This window comes from Giraffa tippelskirchi, chromosome 7 (assembly GCF_054371585.1).
Source record: "Giraffa tippelskirchi isolate mGirTip1 chromosome 7, T2T-mGirTip1v1.2.pri, whole genome shotgun sequence".
In the NCBI taxonomy this organism is placed as follows: domain Eukaryota; kingdom Metazoa; phylum Chordata; class Mammalia; order Artiodactyla; family Giraffidae; genus Giraffa; species Giraffa tippelskirchi.
Window position 1 is genome coordinate 79,465,007 of NC_137281.1, and position 26,229 is coordinate 79,491,235.

Consider the following 26,229-nt stretch of genomic DNA (forward strand, 5'->3'; position numbering starts at 1 on the left):
AAACCTGCACTCTCACATCATGACAAGGGCTTCCTTGCAGGTCTTTGGATCACCTTGGCAGTGCACTGGCTTCAACCAGACCACACCCAGACCAAGTGTATCAGCATCTCCTGGAGGGCAGCCCAGGCATCAGTATTTGTAAAGCTCTCCAGGTGATTACAATGGGCAGCCCCAGTTGCGCACCATCCCCTTCCTACTCAAAGCAGCACTGGCATCACCGGGAGCATGTTAGAAATGCAGAACCGCAGGCCCTTCCTCGGTTCTACTGCATCAGAACCTACACTTAACAAGGTCCACGGGTGGTTTCTGAGTTCACTAAAGTCTAAGAAGCACCGAGGGAAGGTACCCCATATAGCCCATTTCTACACCTAACAGCAACATTGCAAGGCACGTGTCCCATTCCACAGGTCAGGAAACTGATCCTGAGAGAGGTTAACTCGCTGGCCCTGGGTCACACATTTGGTGAGTAGGACAGCCAGGATGTGACCCTGGGCTGGTTCCAAAGGCCTGACTTTGGACTACACAAACCACTTCCTATAGCAAAAAAAATATGACCACGGGGGTCCCCTGAATGTTTAGGTTCTCACACTCACTGGGCATGCACCACCTTTGAACAGGATTCCACTTGCAATGTCAAGTTCCCTGGAATCAAACTTCAAAAAGACCAGCATAATTCATGAGGAAATACAAATAGTAAACAAACACGTAGGGAAAAGGTTTTACTCTCCCTAGTAATCAGAGAAATGCAAATTAGAGCAATACTGAGAAGCCATTTTCTAGCTATATAATTAGCAAACATTAAAACAAGAAAAGAATGTCTGCAGAGTTGTTTGAAATAGGTACACGCATACACGGCTGGTGGCAGTGTAGATTTATGTAACCCTTGAGGAGAATAATATGGCAACATCCATCAAGAGCCATAAATATATTATGCCCACTGACCCTGGGAAGTCACCCTAAGGAAATAATTCAACAAGAGGGGAAAAGCCTTTGGTAGGAAGATGCTCATTGCACATGTGTTGTAAACTTTGGAAACAACTCAGTATTCAGCACTAAAGGAATGGCTGAGGATCCTGGGGGTCCATCAACTCTTGCTGTATTACGCAACCACTAAAAATGGATAATCAAGAAGCCCCAGCAGCAAACGTGGGTGAAATAAAGCAAAATACAAAGCCTTCTGGTTATTATGTGCTCTGTGGTTATTAGGATGGAAAAATACTATGTACATAGGGTATGGACAGGCAGGAGCTGGGTACAAAGAAGACAACTGGTGTTTCAGGGTGAGGAGACAATGGAAAGACACCTCCCTTCCATTACATTTTGTGGTTATAAACCTCAGCAGAACTGGACTTGGAGAACAGCCCTGGCAGCTCTCTGGTCATAGACTCTGAGTGGCCCATGGAGACACTCATTCTTCATCCCTGGGCACAGGGCTGCACTCCTTGATTCCAGCCAGAAGTGGGAGAAGCTGGCCCCTCTCCTCCTCTGGGGGGTGGGGGTGGGCAGAGAGGTCATGGGAGCCCCCTCCCATCTTACCATGAAGCCTGGGGCACAAGTGCAGCTCCCAGTGATGCTGTGGCAGTCGGCACCATTCTGACAGGTGCAAGGCAGCTGGCAGCCATCACCATAGTAGCCAACAGGGCAGGACTCATTGCAGTGGTAGCCAGACCACCCCGGCTGGCAGGTGCAAGCTCCAGTTACAGGGTGGCAGCTGAATAGATGAGAGAAGGATGAGAGGACAGTCTGGTCAGGAATGCTGCCATGTCCCACCCTCTGCCCACCCCAGGTCTGGTCTGCCCATGGTGCAGGATCGAAGAGCCTCTGATGTTAAACTGCTTAATGATTTTATTTTTTATTATTTATATGGCTGCACTTGTCTTAGTTGCAGCATGCAGGATCTTTAGTTGCAGCATGTGGGATCTAGATCCCTGACCAAGGATCAAACCCAGGCCCCCTGCATTGAGAGCGTGGAGTCTTAGCCACTGAACCACCAGGGAAGTCCCTTTTTCTTTTTAAAAAAAATTTTTTTAGCTTAATGTTTTGTTTATTTGTCAGAACATGCCAAGGTTACATGGTCTTATGAGCCCAAGAAACTGAGGCTCATAATTGTTAGAAAATTTACCTAAAGTTACATTGCAAGGAAATGCAAAATCAGGATTAGACGTAGGTCTCCTGACTCCCAAACAAGTGCTCTTTATAATACAAATACAGAGACCAAAGCAGGAGGCAGCCTTTCCAGGTCCTTCCCTTGTGTACTATAAGGTTCAGAGCTTCACCTATTCTGCACCCAAAGCAGATGCCCCATGTATGGGCTGGCACTAGAGGGCTGCTCTGAGACCCAGTGGCTCTGTACACTGTAGGTACTTAATGAGCATTTGCTGAGTTAAAATGGAACCTCTGGGCTGATGTAGTCTCCCCTCTCTGGCAAAGTCTATATTGGAGAGGACACCCTCCATTCATGCATTGCTAGGGCTCTTTAAGACTGAGCAAGATCATCTCCATCCCTGGTCTGGCTAGGCCAGAGAAAGAACCCTTGGCTGGAGGCAACGGCTGCCTGGCATGACCTCTAGAGAGGTGGGCGACCTCTAGAGTGGTGGGCAGCCTCTGGCTGGGAGAGTCTGATCCGATAGCCAACGTGAAGTTAGAGGAGATCCTGAGTGTGGTGACCATCTTCTTCCTAGAGCTTCTGTGGGGAGTGTAATTGACTGATGGCCCCACCTACTGTGTCTGAAATCCAGATAATCTACCTAAAGTCACATTGCAAGGAATTGCAGAATCAGGATTGGACACAGGTCTCCTGACTCTCAAACAAGTGCTCTTTACAATACAAATCCACAGAGACCAAAGCAGGAGCCTTTGTTTTCTCTGCAGTCACACTCCCCCCACCCCCACCCCCACCCCCCGGGCTCCTCTCAGCTAGAGCAACGCTGGAATATATTAAGGTCCACACATTCCTGGGAAGTCTGGGACTCCTCTGATGGGCAATTTGGCTGAAAGACTCCCCATCTCATGAAACTTTCTTCGAACTGTGCTTCAGTTTAAGACTTTGCATCTAGCCTTCCTTCCTCCTGTTCCCTTCACACAGGTCAGATCTGCCTTGCAGTCGATGCTTTTCTAGCCTCCCCAGCCCCTTCCCCATTTTCCCTCACAGCTGTGTTCTTAGTGAAACCTCTTGCATTTGGCATCTGCTTCTGCTGGGGAGAACCCCGACTGACACTGTGGAGAAGATGCTGGATAGTAGAGACAGCCTTTTGGATTTCCTGTGTCATCTGCTTCCCTGCTTATGGGGTCCAGCTCAAGGGCTGTGGTTGAAAGGTGCACCCTGGGCTGGCAGGAGGAGCCTACATACAAATCTTGGTTCTGCTAAGTTCCACACAGGTTATAGGCCTTGTCTCCCTGGGTCATTGGTGGATCCCCAGTGCCAGGCTCATATTCACTGCCCAATTAAGAATTCGGGAATGAATAGCACTTTTACTACAAGTAATTATTTTCTCTCTGTTGACTTGTTTATCATCTGTCTCCCCACCAGGTGGCAGCTCCATGGTGTGTGAGGGGGGGTTGTCTGTCTCTTTCACTTCTGTATCGTACCCCAGTGGCCAGCAGTGTCCCTGGCACCGTGAAGATACTTAATACATATTTGGCAAATGAATTAATGAACAAACTAATTGCGTGAAGCCCAGCCAAGCCAATTCTCCTCTGGGAGCTCTGATTTTCTCATGGAAAATGAGGGGTGGACAGGAGCAGACAGTTTCTGAATAGTAAGTACAAGTAGCTAAAAATCATTTTAGAAAATGTTTAGTTTAATTGTTCAAGTCAAAACAACAACTGAATATCACGTTTTCTCTATCGAAAAGGTAAAGTTTCTTTCTTTATATTATTTTTTTAAATGGACAATACTCAATGCCGGTAAATGTTTCTAGAAAACAATTTGGGGTTATGTATCAGGAGTCCTAAAAATATTCAGACCCTCTGGTCTTGTAATTCCATTTCTAAGAATCTATCCTAAGGAAATGATCACAGTTGTGGAGAATGATTTATGCACAGAGATGTTCCCCGAAGCATTATTTATAACAGTGGAAAATTGAAGTAATTTAAATAATAATAAATAATATGTGACTAGGCTATTAAAGCACCAGGCACTTTACACCTATATTTCTAATCTTCAAGTAAACCTGTGAGTTAGGCATTAGAGCCTCTATTTTTCAGATGGCACTTGGAGGTTATATGACTGGCCCAAGGTCACAAAGATAACTCAGTGGCAGCTGGAATTCAAACCCAGGTCTGTCTGGCCATGTTCTATTCACTGTCTCATGCTGCCTCTGACACCAGGATACTGGTTAAATGAATTATGATAATTCATATGAAGGCATGGTAGAGAAGTACTCAAATGTTTTCCAGCCTATTTAATGATATGACATAAGGGTAAATGAAATAAGCAAACTGTATATCAATACAAAGTCATGATCTAAAATATGAAAAAAGTGTGAAACAGACATGGATGAAGAATGAACCAATTACAACCAAATGGTTTCTGTGCTCACCTCTGGGTTGAGAAATTATGAAGGACTCTGAGTTTTTTCTTTAAATTTCTATGTATTTCCTTTCTCAAACTGAGCATCTATTCTATTTATAAACAGATAAAAAGCAATAAAATTACAAATATGTAGAACAGAATGTGTGCAAAGGATGGATGTCTGAAGACTTCCTGACCTTCGTGGTTCCCTGGCCCCCACACTGTAAGGGGACATAGTGGCCTGCACAGGTGCCGTGGGGCAGGGAGACCCCCTTGGTGGGTGGGCCTGACTCTCAGCCAGACAGTTGTGGAGCACTCCTCTCCATCATCAACGCTTCCAGCAAAGCTCTTAGGCATGGCCTCTCTCAGTTCCAACTTTCCAGGGGCCTCCTCTGAGGTTTTGATTTAGGGTCAGAGGGCCTGGCTCAATCCACAGTCATGGAGACTGACATGCTTGGAAGTATTCAAGCATGTGACCGGGCAGCATTGACTGCCACGATCAGCTCTGTCCTCCCCTGAAGATTCTGAAGGGTCTCAGGCACCCTCTTGCCCTTCTCTTCAATAGACTCACTTGTTACAGGTCCTTGCTCTGGGGTGAGGACTACTCTGTGAAAAGCATACTAGATGAACTGTTAGCTGGCAAACACTGGCCTCTAAGCCCTCCTGCATTTCTACTTTCTGTCTCAGCCCACCGGCGTTTTGGATGCACAGGGGTATATCTCAGCACCAATTTTACCTTTTACTCTGAGAAACCAGAAAGCTCAAAACCAAACCTGAAATCATTTTTTTCTGTCTCCTTTCATGTCTCTAAAATTCTATTTTTAAAAATATAATTTCTATTTTATTTGATTAGTTGTTACTTATTATAGAAACTCCAAAAATCCTTTTGAAGAGAGAGTGGGGAATGACCACTGACTCAGTCATTGACTCAGAAAACTGCCATCACTATGCTCTCAGCACCTTCGTCACAACTCTCCCTCCGTGGTGTCCCCTGCCCTGCCCACCCTGCCACCCCCCCGCCCCCCCGCTGGTGGCAGAGCTGTTCCCTTGGGTCACATGGTGGGCAAATGACTGCTGGTTCGGCTCAGGCAAAAGTCACAGACACTAATGCTGGTTCACTTGCGCAGTTTTTTTTCCCCCTCACCTTTCTCCATTTCCCCCAGACATAGATTAATCACAGGTTAATAGCAGCCGAAAGCTGAACAATACAAGAATCTTTTCAGGGCGGAATTTTCTGCCTTTTTTCCTCCTGGCTGCTCTGAGATTTCTATCAATGCTGCATCTGTTGGCTAAATCAAATCTTTCAAAGGTAATCCACGATCATGGCCGCTGGAATTCGTCTATGACAATCCAATTGCGGAGGGGACGTGGACAAGGTCTGACACACGGGTGCTCACTTTCTCAAGGTTATTCCTTGATGAAGGAGGGAGGCTGCTTTGTTTGTGCTACAAAGCGTTTATAAAGGGAATGAAGCGTTGGGGAATTTCTCTGGCCACTTTTTCCTTCCCAGGGCACTTGGGCTCGACTTCTTTGAAACGTCCTCTCCAGAGGGGCACAGAACAGAAAGAGGCTGGGGCGAGCTGAGGAGAGTTTTCTTTGGTCAGGGGTTGGGAGGTCTTTGTTTCTCTAAGAAAGATGCTCAGGGCTTTCCCTGCAAGCCGTCTTGGTGGGGCTCTTGCAGGAAGCCAGAGGGGCAATGAGGCAAGGCTGCTGAGGACCCCACACTGCATCTTTTGGGGAGCTGAGTGGAAGCTTCACTTGCAAAGACCACAAGAACTGGGCTGATGAAAGGTAATAGACAGATTGGGAAACTGAGACAGAGAGGGGAAAAGTACACGTATCAAGACACTGGCTCAGGCACAGGTAGTTCTAAGGCCAGGATCCAGGGATCCCAGACCCACCAAAACCTGCAGCTTAACTGCCTTAGGAGTAGGAGTCCTAGAGTCATTCCTCTGCTTTTCTTAGTTCCCAAGAGAAGGCTCTGGAATGGGACAAAGGCTCACGAGAAGAGAGGAGTGACCTGTGTCCACACAGAGGAAGACAGCTGTTCCCTGTGTCCCTGAGAACAAAGTCAATTGCAGCGAGAGAGGGGTTCAGTGAGATCAGAGGTTCTCCACCTTGGGCAACCCTGCCTCTCCCTACCCCAACCAGGTTGTCAGAACTTGGGGTTGGGGTCGTGCTACTGGCATCTGGTGGACAGAGACCAGGGACGCTGCTAAACATCCTGCAATGCACAGGACAGCCATCCATGACAAAGAATTATCCAGCCCAAAACATCTATAGTGACAAAGCTGAGAAATTTCGAGTTAGACCAAATAAAAACTTGGTGGATGCTGGGGGCTCAGTCACTGGGGCAGTGTGCCAGGAGAAAGCGGTGAAACATTAGAGCTTGGGCAGAACCATCCTAGAGGAATGGGCTGTTGAAGATGAACTCAGTGATTCTTTTTCCTGAAGGTCTGCTCTGTGCCAGGCATCGTGCAGTGCTGAGGCTGCAGAGGTGGACAAGCCCATGCTGTGACACCGCTCCTGAAAGAAGGTGGTCAAGCAGACCCAGAGGAACCCGGCCTAGGGGCTGGGCTGCTAGGTGCTCTCGGAGCCCCCACGCCTAAGAAGTGCTACTGATCCCAACCCCTGAAACGTGACACGTGTTAAAGAGAGTAAAGCAAATAATCATCAATATTGAATGGGCTGAGATTAGCGACAGAGAAGAGGGAGTCCTTCCAGATTAATAATGCATCGAGGACTCCTTCAGAGGAGGGGTAAATTATGCAGGGCATGCTTGCTCGGGCATGGGAAGAAAACAATAGCTCTTTAATTTGGGGGTTAGTTGGATCTCCAAGGCAGGGACTATTCCTGCATTGGATCTTAGTGACAGTCTTGCTTCCTGTCCCTGACACGGACCTCCCTTGGCTTCCCTGCTAAGCAGGCTTCCTGGGGGGTTGGGGGGCGATGGGCAGTGGCTGGGGTTCCTGGTGCTGCTCATCCACCCATGGAACAGTCTGAGGCAGCTGTCTAGTGCCCCTGACGACCATGTGAAAAACCTGTGTTTAGAACCTGCGAGCTCTCACTGTGCCCTCCAGACCTAGCCCAGAAGCCGCCTCCTCCAAGAAGACTTTCCTGACCAGTGTGCTTTCTATACAGAGCCCTTGGTCACAGTTACTCAAGCACATGACACAACAGGGCCAGCCAGATATATTTCGTTGCTTCTAAGATGCTTTTTGCCCCACATTTTCATATCTCTGATGGGTGTGCAATGCAGTCAATGGTATGTCAGGGTTCAGTTGTAGTAGTACATACAATAAAGCAGAGCCTCACTACTGGTGGTGTCTTGTATTTGAAGAAATACGGTAGAAGATGCTCAATGTGTGTGCATGTGTGTTGGGGGGGAGGGGGGAGGAGGGGTGTGTGTTCCAGACTCAAGTTCCTGAGGGCTTAACAGGAGCACTTTCTTTTCTCGTGGTCGGCCCTGCAGGCTCTCAGTGTTTGTTGAATGAATAAGTGAATCAATGCTTAAGTCATATATAGGTCAGCTCCGTTGGCTCCAAGGCCCCCTGTTAACGGTTTCCTGTCCAACCTTCTGCCATTGCAGACAGCACTGCCTGAGCCATTCAGCTCTAGGAACTAAGGACTGAGGACAGATTCTGTCTAAGCCGTAACACTTGCGAAGATGACTCTGCTTACAGTGACCAGAGGCTCCTGGGCGATGTGTGGAGAAGCAAAAGCTGGAAGTGAGGAGGAGCTGAGGCTAAGTCCTAGCTGTCCCAGAGACAAGGCTACAAGGCAGAGGCCTCTCTGTTTGGCCTGAAAACAGCAGCAACACCCATGGCCCAGGGCAGCTGGTCCTCCCCTGAGCTGTCCCGCAGGCCCGAGGGGAGGAGGAGAGTCCCCTCAGCCTGCACCATCCTAGTAAGAGTCGGCCACATAAAAGGCTGTGGAAGCATTTATCTGGGGCCCGACAGCTTCATCTGAAGCTTTAATCTGGGGCCCGACAGCCTCATCTATTACCAGAGGGTGGTGCCAACTGGTGCAGGAAGCGGGAAGTGAGGGGAGCTGGGGGAGGTGGCCCAGGGCAGCTCTGGCTTCTCCACTTCCAGGAAGCAGGGGTGGGGCCAACATCAGTTCAGGTGGCCCTGAACCCTGAAGGACAGAGAGCAGGGCAAGGCTGGTCCCAAGCCAAGACCCTGATGCCGGCCTGCCCTCTGTCTCTCCTGCTCTTCTACCCTAGCCAGGGCCAGAGGGGACAGCTCTCTGCAGGCCCCAGGTGAGCCGTCCTGGGTTTATGGTCTCTTCTAACACTGACCCTCTATGGCTAAAGCCCCGTGCTTCTGCCCTGGTAGTTTGGTCTCTGGGCCCCTTGGGGTTGGGAGACGACTTGGTTAGATGCGGACTGTGTGGAGGGGAAATGTTTTCCAGGAAAATGCCCCCAGGGCCTGTGGTACCTCAAGCCCAGCCACCCCTCCAGGATTACATGGCTGCACCCATTCCCACCTTGCTTCCCTGATGGTCACCACGCACCCTCTTGCTCCTGTGTGTGGCCCACTTTCAATGCCAGCAGCCAGGTTCAATGCTGGCAACTGGGGGTGGTGGACAGAGCAGGTGACCTCAGTCCTTGTCTTGACTGACCGTGACTTTCCCTTCTTTGATCAGACTGGCCAGTGAAGGTGATCACCGAGGTCCCAGCTCTGTCACTGCCTGCCCAGATAACCCAGGTGGAGGTGGTGGCTTGTGCCCTGAGAGCCCCCTCTCCACCAGGGCACCTCCAATCCCTGTCCCTAGGCTCACCTATCCCTGCTCATGTCATACCTAATGGTGTTGTCAGCATCGCAGGGGCAGGGCAAGCTGCAGCCTGGGCCGTGCAGGCCCTCAGGGCACAGCCGCTCCTGGCAACGTGGGCCTTTGTAGCCGGGTTCACACTCGCAGGCGCCGGAGGTGGGTGAACACTGACCTCCATTGTGGCAGTCACAGCGCTGGGAGCACTGGAAGCCGAAGGTCCCCAAGGGGCATTCCTCTTGGCACCTGCAGGACAACAGAGTATGGTGAGTCCGTGCCCACTTACCTGCCTTTCCAGATCCATCTGGCACAGACTCCCTTGCCTCCAGGCCTGGGCCTGCTGTGCTGCACCTCCTCACAGACTCCTCCCCTCTTCCCTTCTCTCCTGCAAGAAGCGTTCTGTGGTTTCACCATTCTAGTCCATTCCTCTCTCCAGGCCAGTTCCCCTGAGTCCCCAGTAGTGAGTTCATACTATCATATTTCACTGATTATAGGCTTTGTGTATTTTTTTCTTTTTTTTTTTTTTTGACTGAAGTCAATAAGGATAACATAAATTTGCCATTTTAATTATTTTTAAGTATACACTGGTATTAAGTACATGTATATTGTTGTGTGGGTTTCCCAGGTGGCTCAGTGATAAAGAATGTGCCCGCCAAAGCAGGAGACATAAGAGACGTGGGTTTGATCCTTGGGTGGAGAAGATCCCCTGGAGGAGGAAATGGCAACCCACTCCAGTATTCTTGCCCTGGAAATCCCATGGACAGAGGAGCCTGGGGGGATACGTCCATGTGGTCATAAAGAGTCAGACACGACTGAGTGAGCATATACATACCACACACATTGCTGTGCAACCATCACCACCATCCATCTCTAGAACCTTTTCATCTTCCCAAACGGAAATTTCTGTACCCATTAAATAACAAACTACATGAAATCCCATAGCCAGAGGAGCCTGGCAGGCTACAGTCCATGGGGTCGCAGAGTCAGACATGACTTAGTAAAGAGCATGCATGGACATAGATTCATTGTTACAGCAATAAATTAAGCAGTAAACTTGGGGCATTTGAGGAAAAAAATATGGGCCACCCCTGCATCCTAGAGACAAACGAACAGAAATGGCCTATGGACTCTGGGGCTTTGGATTGTCTGCATCCCCACACTGCTTCAAAGGTGTGGAGAATGGGGAACTGGCCTTACTGCCCTGACATCTGCTTCCTCATCACAGAATGGGATGGTAATAATTAAACCTCACCATGTGTTTGAGGATTAAATGAGATAACGTGTATAAACGTTTAGAAAGGTGCCCCATGAATGGTAAGTGCTCAATAAGAAGTGTTAGTTCTTATTATTACTCTCGTTAATACTGTTTTCTGTAGTTCTCCTAACAGAGCCCTTTTGGCATGAAAAAGCTCAAAGGGAAGGCTTCCAAAATGTTAACAATGGAGTGGACTTAAGGAATTATAAATGCTTTAATGATTATGTTTTTCCATTTTCAGGTTTTCTATTTATCTTCTACAATAATCAGGGCAGAGGGGAGCCATAAAAGATGGTGGGAAAAAAAATACAGCCTTAGCCTCTTTATTAAATCTTGGTGAGTCCTGAGTTGGAAGCAGTGTTCTTCACCACAGCACTCAGATTATCTTCCTGCAAATCTTGCTGCATTTTAGCCTGTCTGAGGCCTCAGGGAGGGAAAGAACAGAAAAGAGAGGGAAGAAGAGAGAAGAGAGAAGGGGATATGTGGAGAAGAAATGGGAGGTAGAAGAGAGGAAGGAAGAGGGGAATAAGATGGAAGAGGTCAGGATGGAAACCGAGGCAGGCGAAGAGGACGCAGTGCAGTTGAGGAATCGGACATTGCCAGCTCCAGTTCTGCCGCACAATGGACTTCCCCGGAAGTCACTCAAGGTGCCTCTCCTGGATGTCTCAGGCCATCAGAGAAGAAACCCCAGCCTGGAGACACCTCCAGACTCTTCCCTTTCACTGGAACATTCCTGCTCTCTCCCCTCTGGCAGGAGTGAGCAGAGAGAGTCCTAGAGTGTGAGCTCCCTTCTCTGAAGGGTATGTCTCCGCCCCATGTCATATTTACAAAGTGACACTCCATAGCCCCAGAAAAAGACTCTGGAAATGAAATATTGACAACCTAATCCATTTACATAATCAGCCTCTTTTTTTTTCTACCCACAATTTAAACAACTTATTTATTTAGAGATCAAGCAACGACTGCTAATGAATTTTACACAAAGCACACTAATAACGGGGCCTGTGGAACAGAAGGGTAATCACAGCAGGAATTAGTTTTCTACTTAAACATCCTTCCTTTGCAACATATCAATCTAATGTGTCCGATATTACCATTAACAACCAGATACATTGCTCAATTAAATTACAAAACGAGCTGCAAAACCCTCGTTACGTTTCATGTTTAATTTGCACTGGATTCTGCCTATCCGGGGAGGCCTGCATTATTATACCCACTCAACTTTAATATGCTCGCAACGATGTGGGGTGGGTTCATGCAGCTGTCACTTACAAAATTAATGGAGGCAATTTTACAAAATATTAAACACCAGGCAGCCCGTTTAGGTGGGAAACCCAAATGCCACTAGGCCCTCTTTTCGAATTCTTCTTCTGGAGTTGATGGGCAAAGATTGCCAGAGGACACTGAGGTCTGAGGGGCTTCACTCTGTCTCAGGTGCATGGGCTGGGTCCCAACAAGAGGGATTAGGGTTATTTCTCCATTTGGTACACCTTGGTGGTGGAAATGGAGAGCGCAGATGAGGTTGGGTCTCCTGGTGCGGAGTCTAGCCGGTTGGAGCTATCACCCTGCTTGTCTCCAGTGGTGAATGGGTTTTGTTGGCGATCATGTGCAGGGTGGCCAGAGACAAAGGGGTCCTGTTTTGGTTCCGGGGTCTTCCAGTTCCTGTTGGCTCAACCTGAGCATTTCCTCATTGGGAGAGACAGTGGGTAATGGAAAGGTGGGTGCAGCACTTCAGTCCTGCTTCCCTTTCTTCCCTCAGAATGCAGACTCCAGCAGAGGTCAGAGAGGGATGGGTCCCCAGATGCCACACCTCACATTCTATGCCAGGGATGCTCACGAGATGAACACTAGCTCAGCAAGAGCTCAGATCTGGCTTAAAAGGCTCCAGGCTCGGGGTAAGCCAGCTTCAGGCTGAAAATGGAAAATCTCTTTTCTGGACATCACTAAGGATTTGGGGCTGACTCCAGTGAGAGCTAGAGGATCCCCATTATGTCAGTCAGAGCCAGAAGGACTCATTGGTTAATTCAGCCCTGACTCCTGCTTCCTGATGTTACCTGGGCAGGGGAGGCAGAGTAACAAAATCCAGGTGAAGCATGGATCCCGCAGAAGTAGGCAAGGGGTGTGAGAGTTTCCTTTCTACTGCCCATCTCTCTGCTCAAAGAGACAGATGTGGTTCAGACTGAGAGGGATGAAATTCGCCTGGATTCTGTGGACAAATGTCCTCCACCAGCTCTGAATTCACTCACCATCAGACGCCCTGGCTGTCATTTCTCCTTCTCCCAGAGCACCTTCCCTATCATCATGGAATCCCTCTTGCCATGGCAAACACACATGCCCGGTAACCCTCCTGTTACATATTTTGTGGGTTATCCACTTGGCAAGGTTAGTTTGATTCCAGAACATTGGTGGCCTTGTTCAGTCTGCTCTTAGGCCACAGGCCTTTAGAGGATGCAAACTAATGTCAGTATCCTTTTGGCAGTACTCATATTGGGAATAAAAATCCACTTCTAAAAAGAATAGTGCAAAATGTGTGAACTGAGAGTGCATGCTCAGCTTCTTTGGATTATTGGTGCCACTGTCTCCCTTCAGGAGGGCAGCAAGTAGAGGGTGGTGGTAGATGCCCACCTCTTTTCCCAGGTGAGTCAGTGCAAATTCTGGGCTTGGGTCACTGGGCTAGGGGAAGGTAGGTGCCCTCAGCAGGCTGAGGGCCAGGAAGGATGGATTGGCAGGAGGACTCAGAATGCTTTCTGAGAAAGGAACAGGAAAGCTGGCAGAAGGTTGGTAAACCTGACCTGTGGTCTGCAAGGCTGCCATGAAAATGAGAACCAGTAAGGACGTGACCAGTAAGGACGATAGCTAACAGCATCCTTACCTGTCTCCCATATATCCAGCTGTGCAGTGGCACTGCCCAGTCACGTGGTCACACTGCCCTCCATGGTGGCAAGGACAGTCCTGGCTGCAGTTCTGGCCGAACGTCCCTGGTGGGCAGGGCTGGGCACACACTGCTCCCTGAAACACAAGAGGGAAGACCTGCAGAGGTGGTGCTTCTGAGATGCAATCCTGAGGCCACCTTCTTCTAGAAGTAGCACAGTTGCTACAGCCCAAGGGACCACCTCTATCCCTTAGTGGGACCTTCTCCCCAATCACAGAAGCACAGAAAGTTGGACACCATGACTCCAAAGCCACATTTTAGAGGTGAGCAGACTGAGACCAATTTGCTTATCCAATCATTCAGCACATATTTAATGAGTGCCTGTTGTATACCAACCAGATCCTGTACTAGACTCTAGGGATGTAAAAATGCAGGTAAGATTCGATTCCTGTCCTTCCAACCTACTGGGGAGAGAGACAAGAAAACTGATAAGTAGTGCACAGTGCTAGGAGCCCTCACACTGGTGCACGAGAAAGTGCTGAGAAAAAGGAAAGCAGAGATGTGATTAAACATGGTGCGGTGGAAACAGACATTTATCTCTACTTCTTTCCCAAACCCAGCTACCAGAAGAGTAAAGGGGAGCAAGGGGAACACATAAACCTACAAGGAGAAAAGGAAGGGGAGAGGGGACCATAGAGGACAAGAGGTGTCACGCTGTGGAAGATGGATTGGCAGATAGAGGAACAGGATCTGCTGGAGTTTCTGCTTTCTCAGCAATGCCAAGTGCCTGCAAAGGGAGCCTGGGAAGACAAAGCTCAGAAAAGCTCAGGAATCAGAGATACCAGGGGCCTCTGAGGGTCAAGGTGCCGGTGTCCTGAAACAGGAGGAGTGTTTGGAAGTTTATAAAAGAGGGAATTAGACCCCAGACTTTTACCCCCATTTCAAATAGCCTTCCCAAGACCAGCAGTTTACTTCTGGGGAGGCTGATCCATGAACGCTTCAGACCCAGGGACACCAAGCACAGCTAAGGGGTGGGGACCATCAGAAATGGGGATCTTGTGGGATCTGCCTGCATAACAGTCAGACCCTCTGCTCTCTTCCCCTGCTCGGCCCCTAGGATTCTAGTGACCAGACTCTACTCCCGCTTGCAGGGTTCTGGAGGATTCCTTTCTGGGAACACTGAGAGCTCAAGGGGAAAGACCTACAGATACTGATATTTAAGGCTCCTATCAGTCAACAAGCCTGGCACCTCTCCTGCTCTTCAGGCTTCCAGCCAGCTTTTCCAAGGATTACAGTAAAACATGAACAGGAGACCAGGAATCAGCAGATACTTGACATAAGGCTCTAATGAGTTGGGAGATGGTGGTAAAGCATGTTTTGGAGAAATATGGAGGGAAACGCCAGAAGAAACACCTAAAAGATTTGAATCTGGTATCTTTCAGGAGTAGGACCTGTCAGGGGGTGGGACAGAGGACTATTTTCCCTTCCTTCCAGTAGTAGCCTTGTGGTATGAGATATTGTATATAATTTTTAAATTATACATATGACTCTTTGGTCTTTATTAAATAGGACTCTAAACTTACTTTTGTCTCCTGCTGCCCTTTTAGCCTCTCCCCCACCAGAGATGGTCATTTCTCTTATGGAGATCAAGGATTCTCCCACAATTAATTAATCAATTAGTTCAACACACAATTATTAAGCACCGATAATTGCTAACCCTGAGGAAGCTAGTTTAGTCAGGAAAATCCTGCTGACCAGAGTCATCTATCAATATCATCCAATTTACTTGTAATGAATTAAGCAGTAGGCCTTTTAACTCAGATTTCTCCCCTACATATAAGTCAGATAGTGTGGGGCTGAGAAGGGGGCTGGGAGGGACAGAGATGGACAATTGAGTGGTAGAGGCAGAGCTGAGGATGGTGAGATGAGTGTGTATGTGAGCAGAGGGGCAGGGACAAGCTTCTCAGATGAAGGGTCCCTCTTCTTCCTGGAGGTGGTGGGGGTGGTACTTTGGGCCTGCCTTTCTCACTGTACCCCACAGGTTCTAGGGATTCTTGAGGGAAGGGAGGAGTCTTTATGGCCAATTCTCTGCAGTCTTGGGCTGGACAAGGACACTCTGACCCTGAAAAAACATTTTGAACTATTGAGGGGGCTGTGTTTATACCTCCTACATCCTCATCTTAGAGCACAGTGGAGCCCTCCTATACTTACACACACACACACTCCATCCATCCATCCATCCATCCATCCATCATCCATCCTGTAGACCACAGACTCCCTTTTTCTTCAGAGTTTCTGAGACATGATCAGGGTTTCCTGAAGAGACCAATAGAAAAGTTTGCTTCAACAATTTCTGGGGAAATCAAGCATCCTTGAGCCTTTTCTGGATGGGAGGGTGACCACCTCTTTCAGCCCCTGCTCAGTATTTCCCACCCACAGCACCCCGGGTCCCTATAATACTCGGTCCTCCTCAGGCTCGAGCTCCTGGGGCTGGAAGAATCTGCTACCTCGGAAGGCCTGCTGCCTGATAGGGTGGGAAGAACATTGGACTTAGAGTCAGGACTTGGGCTCAAACCCCAGGTCTACCTCCTTCCAGATGGCCGAGCGAGGACAAGTCGTGTGATAGTTCTGAGCCACAGTTTCCTCATCTCTAAAATGGGAGTGGTAACCCCCAGTGTCCCAGGTGGTTGTAAAGATTCAGTGGGATCAGAGATGGGAAGAAACCTTCATTAAATTAGAGATGAGTGGGCCCTTCATTAATATTCAACCCAAGCAGACCCCTGATGAGGTGGAGGTGATAGGAGCCCAGTATCACCTGGGACAGACAAGAGTTGGGGAGAACCACATAATTGATTGGTTACTGCTGGTTAGAAGAATAGCTTTGGGGGGAGAGACAGGGGGAGAAAGCAGACAGGAGAGTATCAGCCTAAAAGAGGGCTGTGATCTTATGGTTTCTTTCCTGCTATTATGAACTGAATAGTGTCCCCCAGGTTCACACATCCTAACTCCCAGCACCTTAGAATATGACTGTGGCTGGAGGCAGGGCCATTAGAGAGGCAATAAAGTTAAAGTGAGGTCATCAGGGTGGCTCCTAGTCCAATATGACTGATGTCTTCATTGGGAGAAGAGATTAGCACACAGACAGGGCAGAGGGAAGGCCACGTGGACACACAGGGAGAAGACCGCCAGCTACAAGCCAGGGGCTAAAGCCCTAGCAGGAACCAACTCTGCCAACACCTTGGTCTCAGACTTCTGGCCTCCCAAGCTGTGAGAAAATACATTTCTGTTGTTGAAGCCCCCCAGTGTGTGCTACTTTATTATGACAGCCCTAACACACCTGCCCTATAGTCAGCTGAGTGCATGTCTCCTAGAGTGGTGGGATCTCAGGCTGTGTGGCATTCAGAAGGTGGGGGAGATGCAGTGAGGCAAGGGTCCTGTTCCTCAGGACTGGTTGGACCAAATGGTTCTGTCCAAATCTGGAAACCAGCTGCACATAAAGAAGACCATGGATAAATGGAGCATAAGAAAGGAGGGGGCCAAGACGGTGAAGGACTTGAGGTTAAGCCAATGAGACAATGCAGCCTCTCCAAGCATCTAATGATCACTGCTGTTCTGGGTGGCATGGATGCCCTCAGGGGAAAGTGAACAGTGGTTGGCTTGGGTGCTGTGGAAATGATCCAGGCCATACAGGTCAGGCTTGGGGCTCCACGAACAAAACTTTCCAAACCTGGGTTTCTAGGATTTTACAAATACCTCTCTTTGCTCCTCCATGATGGCTGGTTCTATTTCCCAGCTCTTGAGGCCTGTTGTTTCCTGAGTGTATATGTGTGTTCATGCACATGTATGTGTCCAGCCTCCACCATCAGACTGGGAACTCCTAAGGCAGGTGATCATATCTCCTACCTCCCATCCATCTACACTTCCCACTCTCATTGAACTCCTCACACCTGGGTCTCGTCCTCTGAAAGCTCTCAAAGCCCAGAAAGAGAGAGGAAACAGCCCCCTAGCCTCTTTGCAGAGGACCTCTGGGAATGGGCTTACCACAACTGGGCAAGAGTCGTGTCCTGTGGGCATACACCGGATTGCCCATACACCTGTGGGCATACCCCTACTGGCCAGGGGTCCCTGAAGAAGGGCCTGGGGGGCCAGGATTCCAGGCAGCTTGTCTCCAGGTCTGCATGAAGCCTGGGTTTTTTGGGGACCTGCTCTGTATGAGTGAGCAATCGTACTCTTTAGATCTCTGAGTGCAGCTAAAGCCACGTGGGGCTGGCAGGCAAATGAGGCAATGGAGGATAATAAAGGGAGGGCCGCTCTGCCCTGCACCATCCCCTTGGCCCCAGCCTTCTCCCTGGGAGGGGCCTCAGGCCCTAGCAGCAGCTTCATTACACTGTGACCGCATGCACGAGGGGTATTAATAATTCATACAAATCTGCAAGTTAAATGCTCTGTCAAAAATAGGAATGCAATTGTCTACAATAAAATTAAAAACATGAAGTTCCTAAATCCAAAGGCTGCTATTGACAAGAGTTTCCTGTCATCCGAAAGAACAAACCTCTCACTGTGTTGAGAGGGGGAAAAAATGATCTGTGTTGGTTTCCTCCCTGCCACCCTCTTCAGTCACCAGTCTCCATCAGTCTCCAGTCTCTCTAGAGAGGACTTTACAGGTACAGGTCTGCCTGTGACCTGTTCTCCCCCTACTTCATCCTGATCTGACCTCACTGCCTGCTGCTGGGTCTCTGAGGACCCAGCCTGCGAGTGATGGAATTCCGGAAGTTGGCTGGAGATGAGAGGGCCTTTACAGAGAGTGGTTCAGGGTGGGAGAAAGGGGCAGGTGTGGGAGAGGCAGGAGCCACTTCATTCTCCTCAAAAGAGACAGGCACTAAGAGTTTGGATTCAGGAGTCAGGACACCTGCATTCCAGCTCCATCTCCCTCTTCACCAGCTGTTGGCCAGGTCACTTAGCCACTCTGGGCCTTAGCTGCCTCATCTGAGAAAGGAAGGTATTGACAGACCAGTGGTATTCAAGCCTCTTAAAGCTGGGAGGTCCTGTTTTTATGTGAAATCTTACCTAGGACCTCTTAGTAGATTAAAATGGAGACGTGGGGGTATGTGGGTGCCAGAGCCCCAGTTGTTAGGCTACTTGCACCCACCTTCACCTCCAAGAAAACCATGGGTTCTCTGAAACATAGAAGAAAATCCTATAGTCTGGATTGATTTTTTCCAAATGAAGACTTGAACACAGGGTCAGCTGCTTCAGAATCACTCAGGGGAGCTTATTAAAAAAAAAAAACAAAAAACAGAGAGAGAGATCCTGGGCCCAGGATTGTCTACAGTCGAGTCTGGGAATCTGTATTAACCCCACCCCATGCCACCCCCATCCACTGCAACTCTGGTGCGCAGCCAGGTTGGGACAAGGCTGGACCATACGACCCCCCAGGATTTTTCCTGCTCTAAAGAATTCCGGCCAATCTGCCTGCGTCACAGGCCCTGTAGCCATTCCTCCTGCTGCTCCCCCGCCGTGACCTCGTGTTCTCAGCCTCCTGAAATATCCTGCTCCTGCACCACAGCCCTGTCCCTTCCTGGCTCCACAAAGCCTCGGGCCCCAGGGGAGGCAGCCAACTGTGTCACTGAGCTTTCCTGAAACGGGAAAGTCAGCCTCAGTGAGTTGCTGCTTTTGAGGGGCTTAGGATTGCAGAGGGTGGGGACACTGACAGGGGGAACAGGCTGGCTTAAAGGAGGCTGTGGCTTGCCTCTGGCATCCAGGGACATAGAAAATGAATAATGGTAGAGCATTTCAGTGTTTGCAGGGCACCTGCGACCTACACTGCCCTCATCTGAGCCTTCTGCCAACTATGCCGCTCTGACGCATGGGGCTGACTGTTTTTATGCCAGCTTGTTTTTATTTTGGCCCTGCCACATGGCATATGGGATCTTAGTTCCCCAACCAGGGATGAGACCCTTCCTCCCTGAAGTGGAAGTGTGGAGTTTTAACCAATGGTCCACCGGGGAAGACCCTGATTTTACGCCAGTTTTGCAGTTAGGGAAGCAGAGACTAGAATGATCGAGGGCTTTTTTTCAGGGCCAACACTGGATGTGAAGCCTGGATTCAGGCCTGTGATGTGATAAATCCCATCCCTCTTTCCACAGTGGTTGTTCCTGGACAAGAGACCTGGACTGGTGGAGGCTACATCAGAATCACCTGGAGCCCACGTTAAGATACAGATCCTGGGGCCCACAGAATCAGAAGATCTGTGTGCATCTGTGAGTATAGGGGTTGGAGGCTGGGAATCTGAAGTTCTATAAAGGCAGGGGGTCCATGCCTGCTCTCTCCCTTCCCCTGGACCACCTCCATCCTTATACCATGGCCTTTTCACCACATCTCAGAGTCATGGCAGCTCAAGTGAGTGTATGCTGAAAGACAGAGACAACTTATGAGAAGAATTCAACTCCTTTGCACACAAGGGACCACAGGTTCAGAAAGGTTAAGCAACTTACTTCAGATCACACAGCATTTAGATACGAGCCCCTGCAGTCAAAGTGTGTCCATGGCCCCCCTGGCAGTGTCTAATGATCCCCATGACCATAAAGAGGAGGGAGGCTCTTCAGGATGGGAGAGGAATTTAGCCCTCCAGGGTGCATATGAACGAGGGATGCTCAGACCTCTTACAGAGTCCCACCCAGATTCTGCAGGTCCACATACCGTCCAGCCTGGGGGGCAGGCACACTCGCCAGTGATGTGGTGGCAGGTACCCCCATTCTGGCAGGGGCAGCGCAGCTCACAGTGAGCCCCATGGCTCCCAGGTGGGCAGAGCTCCTCGCAGCTGCATAGAGAAGCAGAGGTGTGAGACGCGGCAGCATGCAAAGCCAGTCCCGAGGCTCCTGGACTCCCTAGAAGTTAGTGAGTTCCTGGTCAATGTGAACTATACTAGGCACAAGGCCAGGAGGGGAAAGAGGGACTCAGATAGTGTCCTTGGAGGCTTGTGTGCTTGGGCCAGTACGGCGGATGACTTAAGGGCTTTCGGTATAAAGAAGAGGGCTCTTCTGGGGAGGGAAAGCAGAGGAAATCTTCCCTAAGAGGGAGACATTTTACTTGAGTCTTGAAGGTGAAGTTAGTTTCACTGGGAGAAGGGGAGGAAGGCCAAGCCAGGCAGAAGGAACAGCACAAGCAAAGGCCATGAGAAGTAGCCATGAGTCCAACCTTCAAGAATCTGCCTAGATTCTGAGAGAGGGAGAATGTGGGGCAGGCCTCCACTCCCTTCCAGGCTCTGGAAGGCTCTCAGCTCCCACAACAGGCTTCTCTAGAAGGACTGGGCACTGCTGAGATGCAGGGGAGGATCTGCATGTGGCCTTGGTCTTGGGCCTTAGCTCAATGCCTTGGCCCTGGAGCTGGTCAGACATGGGGGCAGGGGACACCCCCCATCAGAGATGTATCTGCAGCCAGATTCCCTGGGCGCTCCCTCAGGATCTAGGGCTGTTGAGGCGGCCACTGAGCCTTTGATAAGGTGGAGAGGAGAATGTCAGTCTTGCCTCTGAGGGGTCATAACTATCCTACCCTATGCAGACTCCTTCTCCTGAAAACTGGATGAGGGGAAAAGGCAGGGGAAGAGGACCAGGAACAGTAAGTTCCCCAAATCTAAGCATGATACCTGCCCAGGACCCTCACCCTCTCTGTCTCAAATGGCCTGGAAGGCTCAGTAATGGCACTTGGATTATGATCAGAAGAGAATTCCAAGCCAAAATCTGGAGCCCTGACCAGGAAGGGTCTCCTAGGAGAAGGTTTAGCCAGCTTCTCCCACCATGAGAGCATCCATCCTTGAGTTCTCCCAGGCAATTCCAGTCACCCTGGGTCCCGGACAGCCAGGATCTGAGACCTGTGTGGGTGAGGCCCGGGAGTTCAGCCTCTGCAGGACTTGGGGCCAGAGAGCAGGGGATTTTACAGCCCGGGCTGTCTTGATCCTTCACGTGTTTCCCCATCCTACCCTCCCAGCCACCCCTCTGCATGCGTACCGCCTGGGCTTTACTCACTAGACGCCGGTGTAGCCGGGCGCGCAGAGGCACTCGCCCGTGCGGGGGTCGCAGCTGGCGCCGTGGCGGCACTGGCACGGCAGCTGGCAGCCCTTGCCGTGGGTTCCCGGTGCGCAGAGCTCCTCGCAGCGCCAGCCTCGGAAGCCAGCGGCGCACACGCAGGCGCCTGTGATGGGGTTGCACAGGGCCCCGTTCTGGCACTGGCACCGGTTGCTGCAGTGAGGGCCCCAGTGGTCGCTGTCGCAGCCTGTAAGAGAGGAGCGGGTCAGCGCAGAAGGATCCCCGTGAACTCTCCTGGATGCGGGTTGGGACCAGCCTTCCCATCTCTGCACCACTCTTCCCCGGATAGGAGGCAGCAAGGGGGTTCTAGGGGGAGCATTCACCAATTACCTCTATCAGCTGGTCGTCAACCTCTACCCACCTCCCCTAAATAATCAAACAAGCTCAGAAGCTTCTTTTCTCAATGCATGTCTTAGTCAGGGTCATTCCAGTCCAACCAAGACTGGTCAATCCAGTCTCCCAAACCCCTCTTCTGTACTGAAACTCTGAAAGCACAAGCTATTTAACCTTTGCCGAACTCTTCTTGGTTGGCTCTCTCTTCCTCTCCGCCAGGCCCTTTCTCTTCCAGTCTGCCTCCCCTCTTCTCTGTGACTGTACTCCCCTTCTTGGTGCTGCCCCAGCCCAGCTCCCATCTCTCTCTTTCCATCTCTTCCTGAAACATTACTTTGTCTCACGGCTTGCATCTCACTCTCTGTGAACACGTCTTCTAACTCCCTGCCCCTCGCTGGGCTCCACTCCCTGTCACCCTTCCCATCTCTCTTTCACGCTGCGTCTCCCTACCAGTGATGCCGACACCCCCTGCTTCCTTCATCTTCAGTTCAATCTCATTGCTTTCTAAGCAGCTAACTTCAGAAGGGGCAGGAAAAAGAAATGTTTCCCTGGGAGGTGACAGACAGCCTTGAAGATCTTTATATGTAATTAAATGTTTCACATAGTGATAGCTGAGCCAGCTTTGCAGAAATTCACACTCTGTGGCTGGGGAGAGGAGCTGAACGGCAGTCTTCAGGTAGGTCGCCCAGCCTGCTACCACTTCCTAGCCTGACCCTCACCTGACGTAGACAGGACACACAACAAGATGTCCTCAATTCTAACCTCATTGTCTCAAATCCTGGAGTAGGGGTGCATGTGGAGTTCAGGCAAGGACGGGCATAAAAAATGTACTAGGAGATATTCAATGGAGAAAAACACTGCTCCCAGCTAAGGAATCAGGCAACTTCCTAGAAGAGATGGCACCTGAAGTGGACCATAAAAGATGTCTCACTTGTCTATCAGAGTGATCAAAATGTCCTGTGTTACCATGAAAAATTCCTCATTCTGAGAAATCTCTCAGTGTTGGGCAAACTGGAATGGCTAAAGACCCTACTGCCTGAAGATAAGGAGATGATTATTTGACCTTTGTGCTCCAGTGATCCTAGGGTTTAGACACTCAGAAAGAAAGGGGGGTAGGTGAATGGGATTGGGGAAGGTGTCCCAGGGCAGGCCCAGTATGAGCAAACAGACAATGGTACCCAAGTGTTGGATACGGACAAAAGCACAAGGTCCCAGTGAAGCCAGTGAGTACATGGGATCTTTGGGAACCACAAGGTTGATGGAGAATCACTTAATCAGCCCCACCAATCCTCCTGCATTACCTCCCACTTGCTAGCCAGAGTCAAGTGGTCAAAGTCATGGAAACTGTCCATCACTTTTAGTAGATGGAACCACCCTAGGCCTGGAATCCCAATCATCCTATCTTGTCTCATCCCTTTTTCATTGTGGCCCCAATACACATACAAACTGAGCTGCCAAATTCTGAGTAGGCCTCACCCTGCATTTTCCTCTTGGTGCTACAGTGAGCGAGGCAAAAACCAAGTCCAATAGCCAAAGCAATTTTGAGAAAGAAGAAAGCATAACACTTTCTAACTTTAAACAAAGCTATAGTAACACAAATTGTATGACACTGGTGTAAAAACAGAAAAAGAGCCCATAAGAAACCCATGCATATATAGTCAATTAACTCATGACAAAGGGGCCAAGAATATACAGTGGGTAAAGGACAGTCTCTTCAATACATGGTGTTGGAAAAACTGGACAGCCACATCCAAAAGAATGAAACTGAACCTCTTTCTTACACCATATGTAAAAATCAACTCAACATGGACTTGAATGTAGGACCAGAACCAAAGAACTCCTAAAGACAACATTGGTAATAATCTCCTTGATATTGGTCTCAGCAAGGATTTTTTGGAGTTGACACTAAAAGCAAAGGCAACTGAAGAAAAATCAACAAGTGGGGCTACATTAAACTATAAAGCTTCTATGCAGCAAAGGAAACCAACACAATGAAAAGGCAAACTACCAATGGGAGAAAATATTTGCAAATTACGTATCTGATAAGGGCTTAATATCCAAAAGATACGAAGAACTTTTACAACTAAGTAGCAAAATAAATAAATAAAAACTCAACCCCAAACAATCTCATTAAAATATGGACAGAGGATCTGAATAGACATTTTTACAAAGAAAACATGCAGATGACCAGCAGATACTTGAATAGGTGCTCGTAATTATCAGGGAAATGCAAGTCAAAACCACACTAAGACATTACTTCACACCTGGTAGGTTAGCCACTATCCAAAAGACAAGAAATAGCAAGTGTTGGCAAAGATGTGGAAAAAAAGAAGCTTTTGTGCATTGTTGCTGGCAATGTAAGTTGGTACAGCCACTATAGAAAACAGTATGGAGGTTCCCTAAAAACTTAAAAATAGAACTACCATACAATCCAGCAATTCTACCCCCGGGTATTTATCTGAAAGAAATGAAAACACCAACTTGAAAAGATATCTGCACCCTCCATGATCATTGCAGCATTATTCACACAAGCCAAGATACAGAAGCAACCTAAATGCTCATCAATGGATGAATGGATAAAGAAAATGTGTATATATACACACACACACGTACACACACATATATGTGTATACTCACACACATACAAAACAATATTATTCAGCCACAAAAAAGAAGGACATCTTTCTATTTGTGACAATGTGGGTAGATATTGTGGGCATTATGCTAAGTGAAATAAGTCAGACAGAGAAAGACAAATACCATACAATCTCACTTATATGTGGAGTTTAAAAAGCAATGAACAAAAATAGAGCTCATAGATACAGAGAACAGTTTGGTGGTTGTCAAAGGTAAGTAGCAGGTAAAAGGGGCAAGGTGGTCAAAAGGTACCAACTTCCAGTTATAAGATAAGTAAGTTCAAGGGATGTAACATACAGCATGGTGACTCTAGTTAATAGTTCTGTATTGTATATTTGAGAGTTGCTAAAAGAGAAGATCTTGAAAGTTCTTATCACAAGAAAAAAATCTGTAACTACATGTGATGTTAACTACACCTACAGTTGTGATTATTTCACAATATATACAAACTTCGAATCATTTTGCTGTGACCTGAAACTAATATAAAGTTATATGTCAATTATATCTTAATAAAAAATCTGAGTACAGTTATCATTACAACCTGCAGTCACACTGTAAGAGGCTCACAGGACAGAGAGTAGGGGAGCACGCAGCAGTCACGTGTCTCCCACGTCACCCTCTCTCTGGAACATCTACTCAGTGAATGGAAAGACTAGCAGAATTACCTGGTGTATCATTTCTCTATCTCTTTTTGTTGCCAAGCACATATAGCTAAATTTGCATGAGTTTAACATACATATGATGTGACTCCATTGTAGTAATAACAACCCCACATTTTAATTGCTCACTTGTGACACTTAAAATGGTGTGAATTAGATTTTATTATTTCTCCATTTTACAGATGAGGAAATTAAGGGTCAGAGAAATTACGTGATTGCCCGAGGTCATAGTCAAGGGTAGGCCAGGTCACGGCCCTCAGACACTGGCTCTGTATTGAACTGCGGGAGTCCAGAGCCAGCTAGTCCTTGGTGCATCCCAGGGCAGACAGTTACATTTGCCTTATCAGAGGGGACCTCCATGCACTGCGTCACAACCAAAACCCAGTAAGAAGTAAAACTATGCCTCTGATGAGGGATCTGGGTATTGTCATGAAGTCCATGAACTAGCACTTGAGCGCTTTCATTCTTTCACTCGTTCATTTAACCAATTTAACAAACACCTACTAGGATCAGAAAGTGTCCCACCCTCTTGGAGTTACAATGGAGTGGGGACAGAGCCTCGGGAGCAGCATTTATGGAATGCTGTGAAAGTGCCATGATAAGGGCAGTTCAGGGCATTAGAGAAGAACATGGAAATGCAATTCCATTCAGCCTGATCTGGTTTCTCAGATCACAGATTAGGGTGTGTGAGTGTGTGTGTGCATGCATATATGTTGTATTTATATGTGTGTGTGTATGTTTCATGTGGCTCCAAAAAAAAAAAAGAAAGAAGCAAGAGCTCTATTCACAGTAGGAGCCCATGAAATAAACAGAAAACATCTGTAGACTGAAAAAGCAAAGTAACTTGGAGTGACTACATAAGAGCAAATAACCCCTCACATCCAAATTGACGGGAAGTAGTTCCATTCAATTTAGAATATTCTGATTAAGAAGGCAGGGAAGTGTGTAATCCATTCCATAGACATTCCCTCTAGAGTGATTAAGTGGAAAAAAAAAAGTTAGGGTTCACAGGATAAGCTTCAGTTATCTTAGAAAATCTACTTAAAAACACCTCATTCCCTAGCAATGACAGAGAAATGAGGCAGTAAGTCAATTATCTACCCTGATGA

General features: G+C 48.5%; 1 protein-coding gene across 1 annotated transcript in view; it reads right to left on the reverse strand.

Moving 5' to 3' along the window:
• The window catches only part of MEGF11 (multiple EGF like domains 11), a 378,265-nt gene that overhangs the window by 65,281 nt on the left and 286,755 nt on the right, over positions 1-26,229 (reverse strand). The window contains exons 6-10 of the mRNA XM_081513847.1: positions 21,435-21,681; positions 20,110-20,230; positions 13,411-13,547; positions 9,317-9,529; positions 1,537-1,711 (exon numbers count right to left, since the gene is read on the reverse strand). Coding sequence (XP_081369973.1) covers positions 1,537-1,711; positions 9,317-9,529; positions 13,411-13,547; positions 20,110-20,230; positions 21,435-21,681 — 893 coding nt within the window. The remainder of the gene's footprint in view (positions 1-1,536; positions 1,712-9,316; positions 9,530-13,410; positions 13,548-20,109; positions 20,231-21,434; positions 21,682-26,229) is intronic.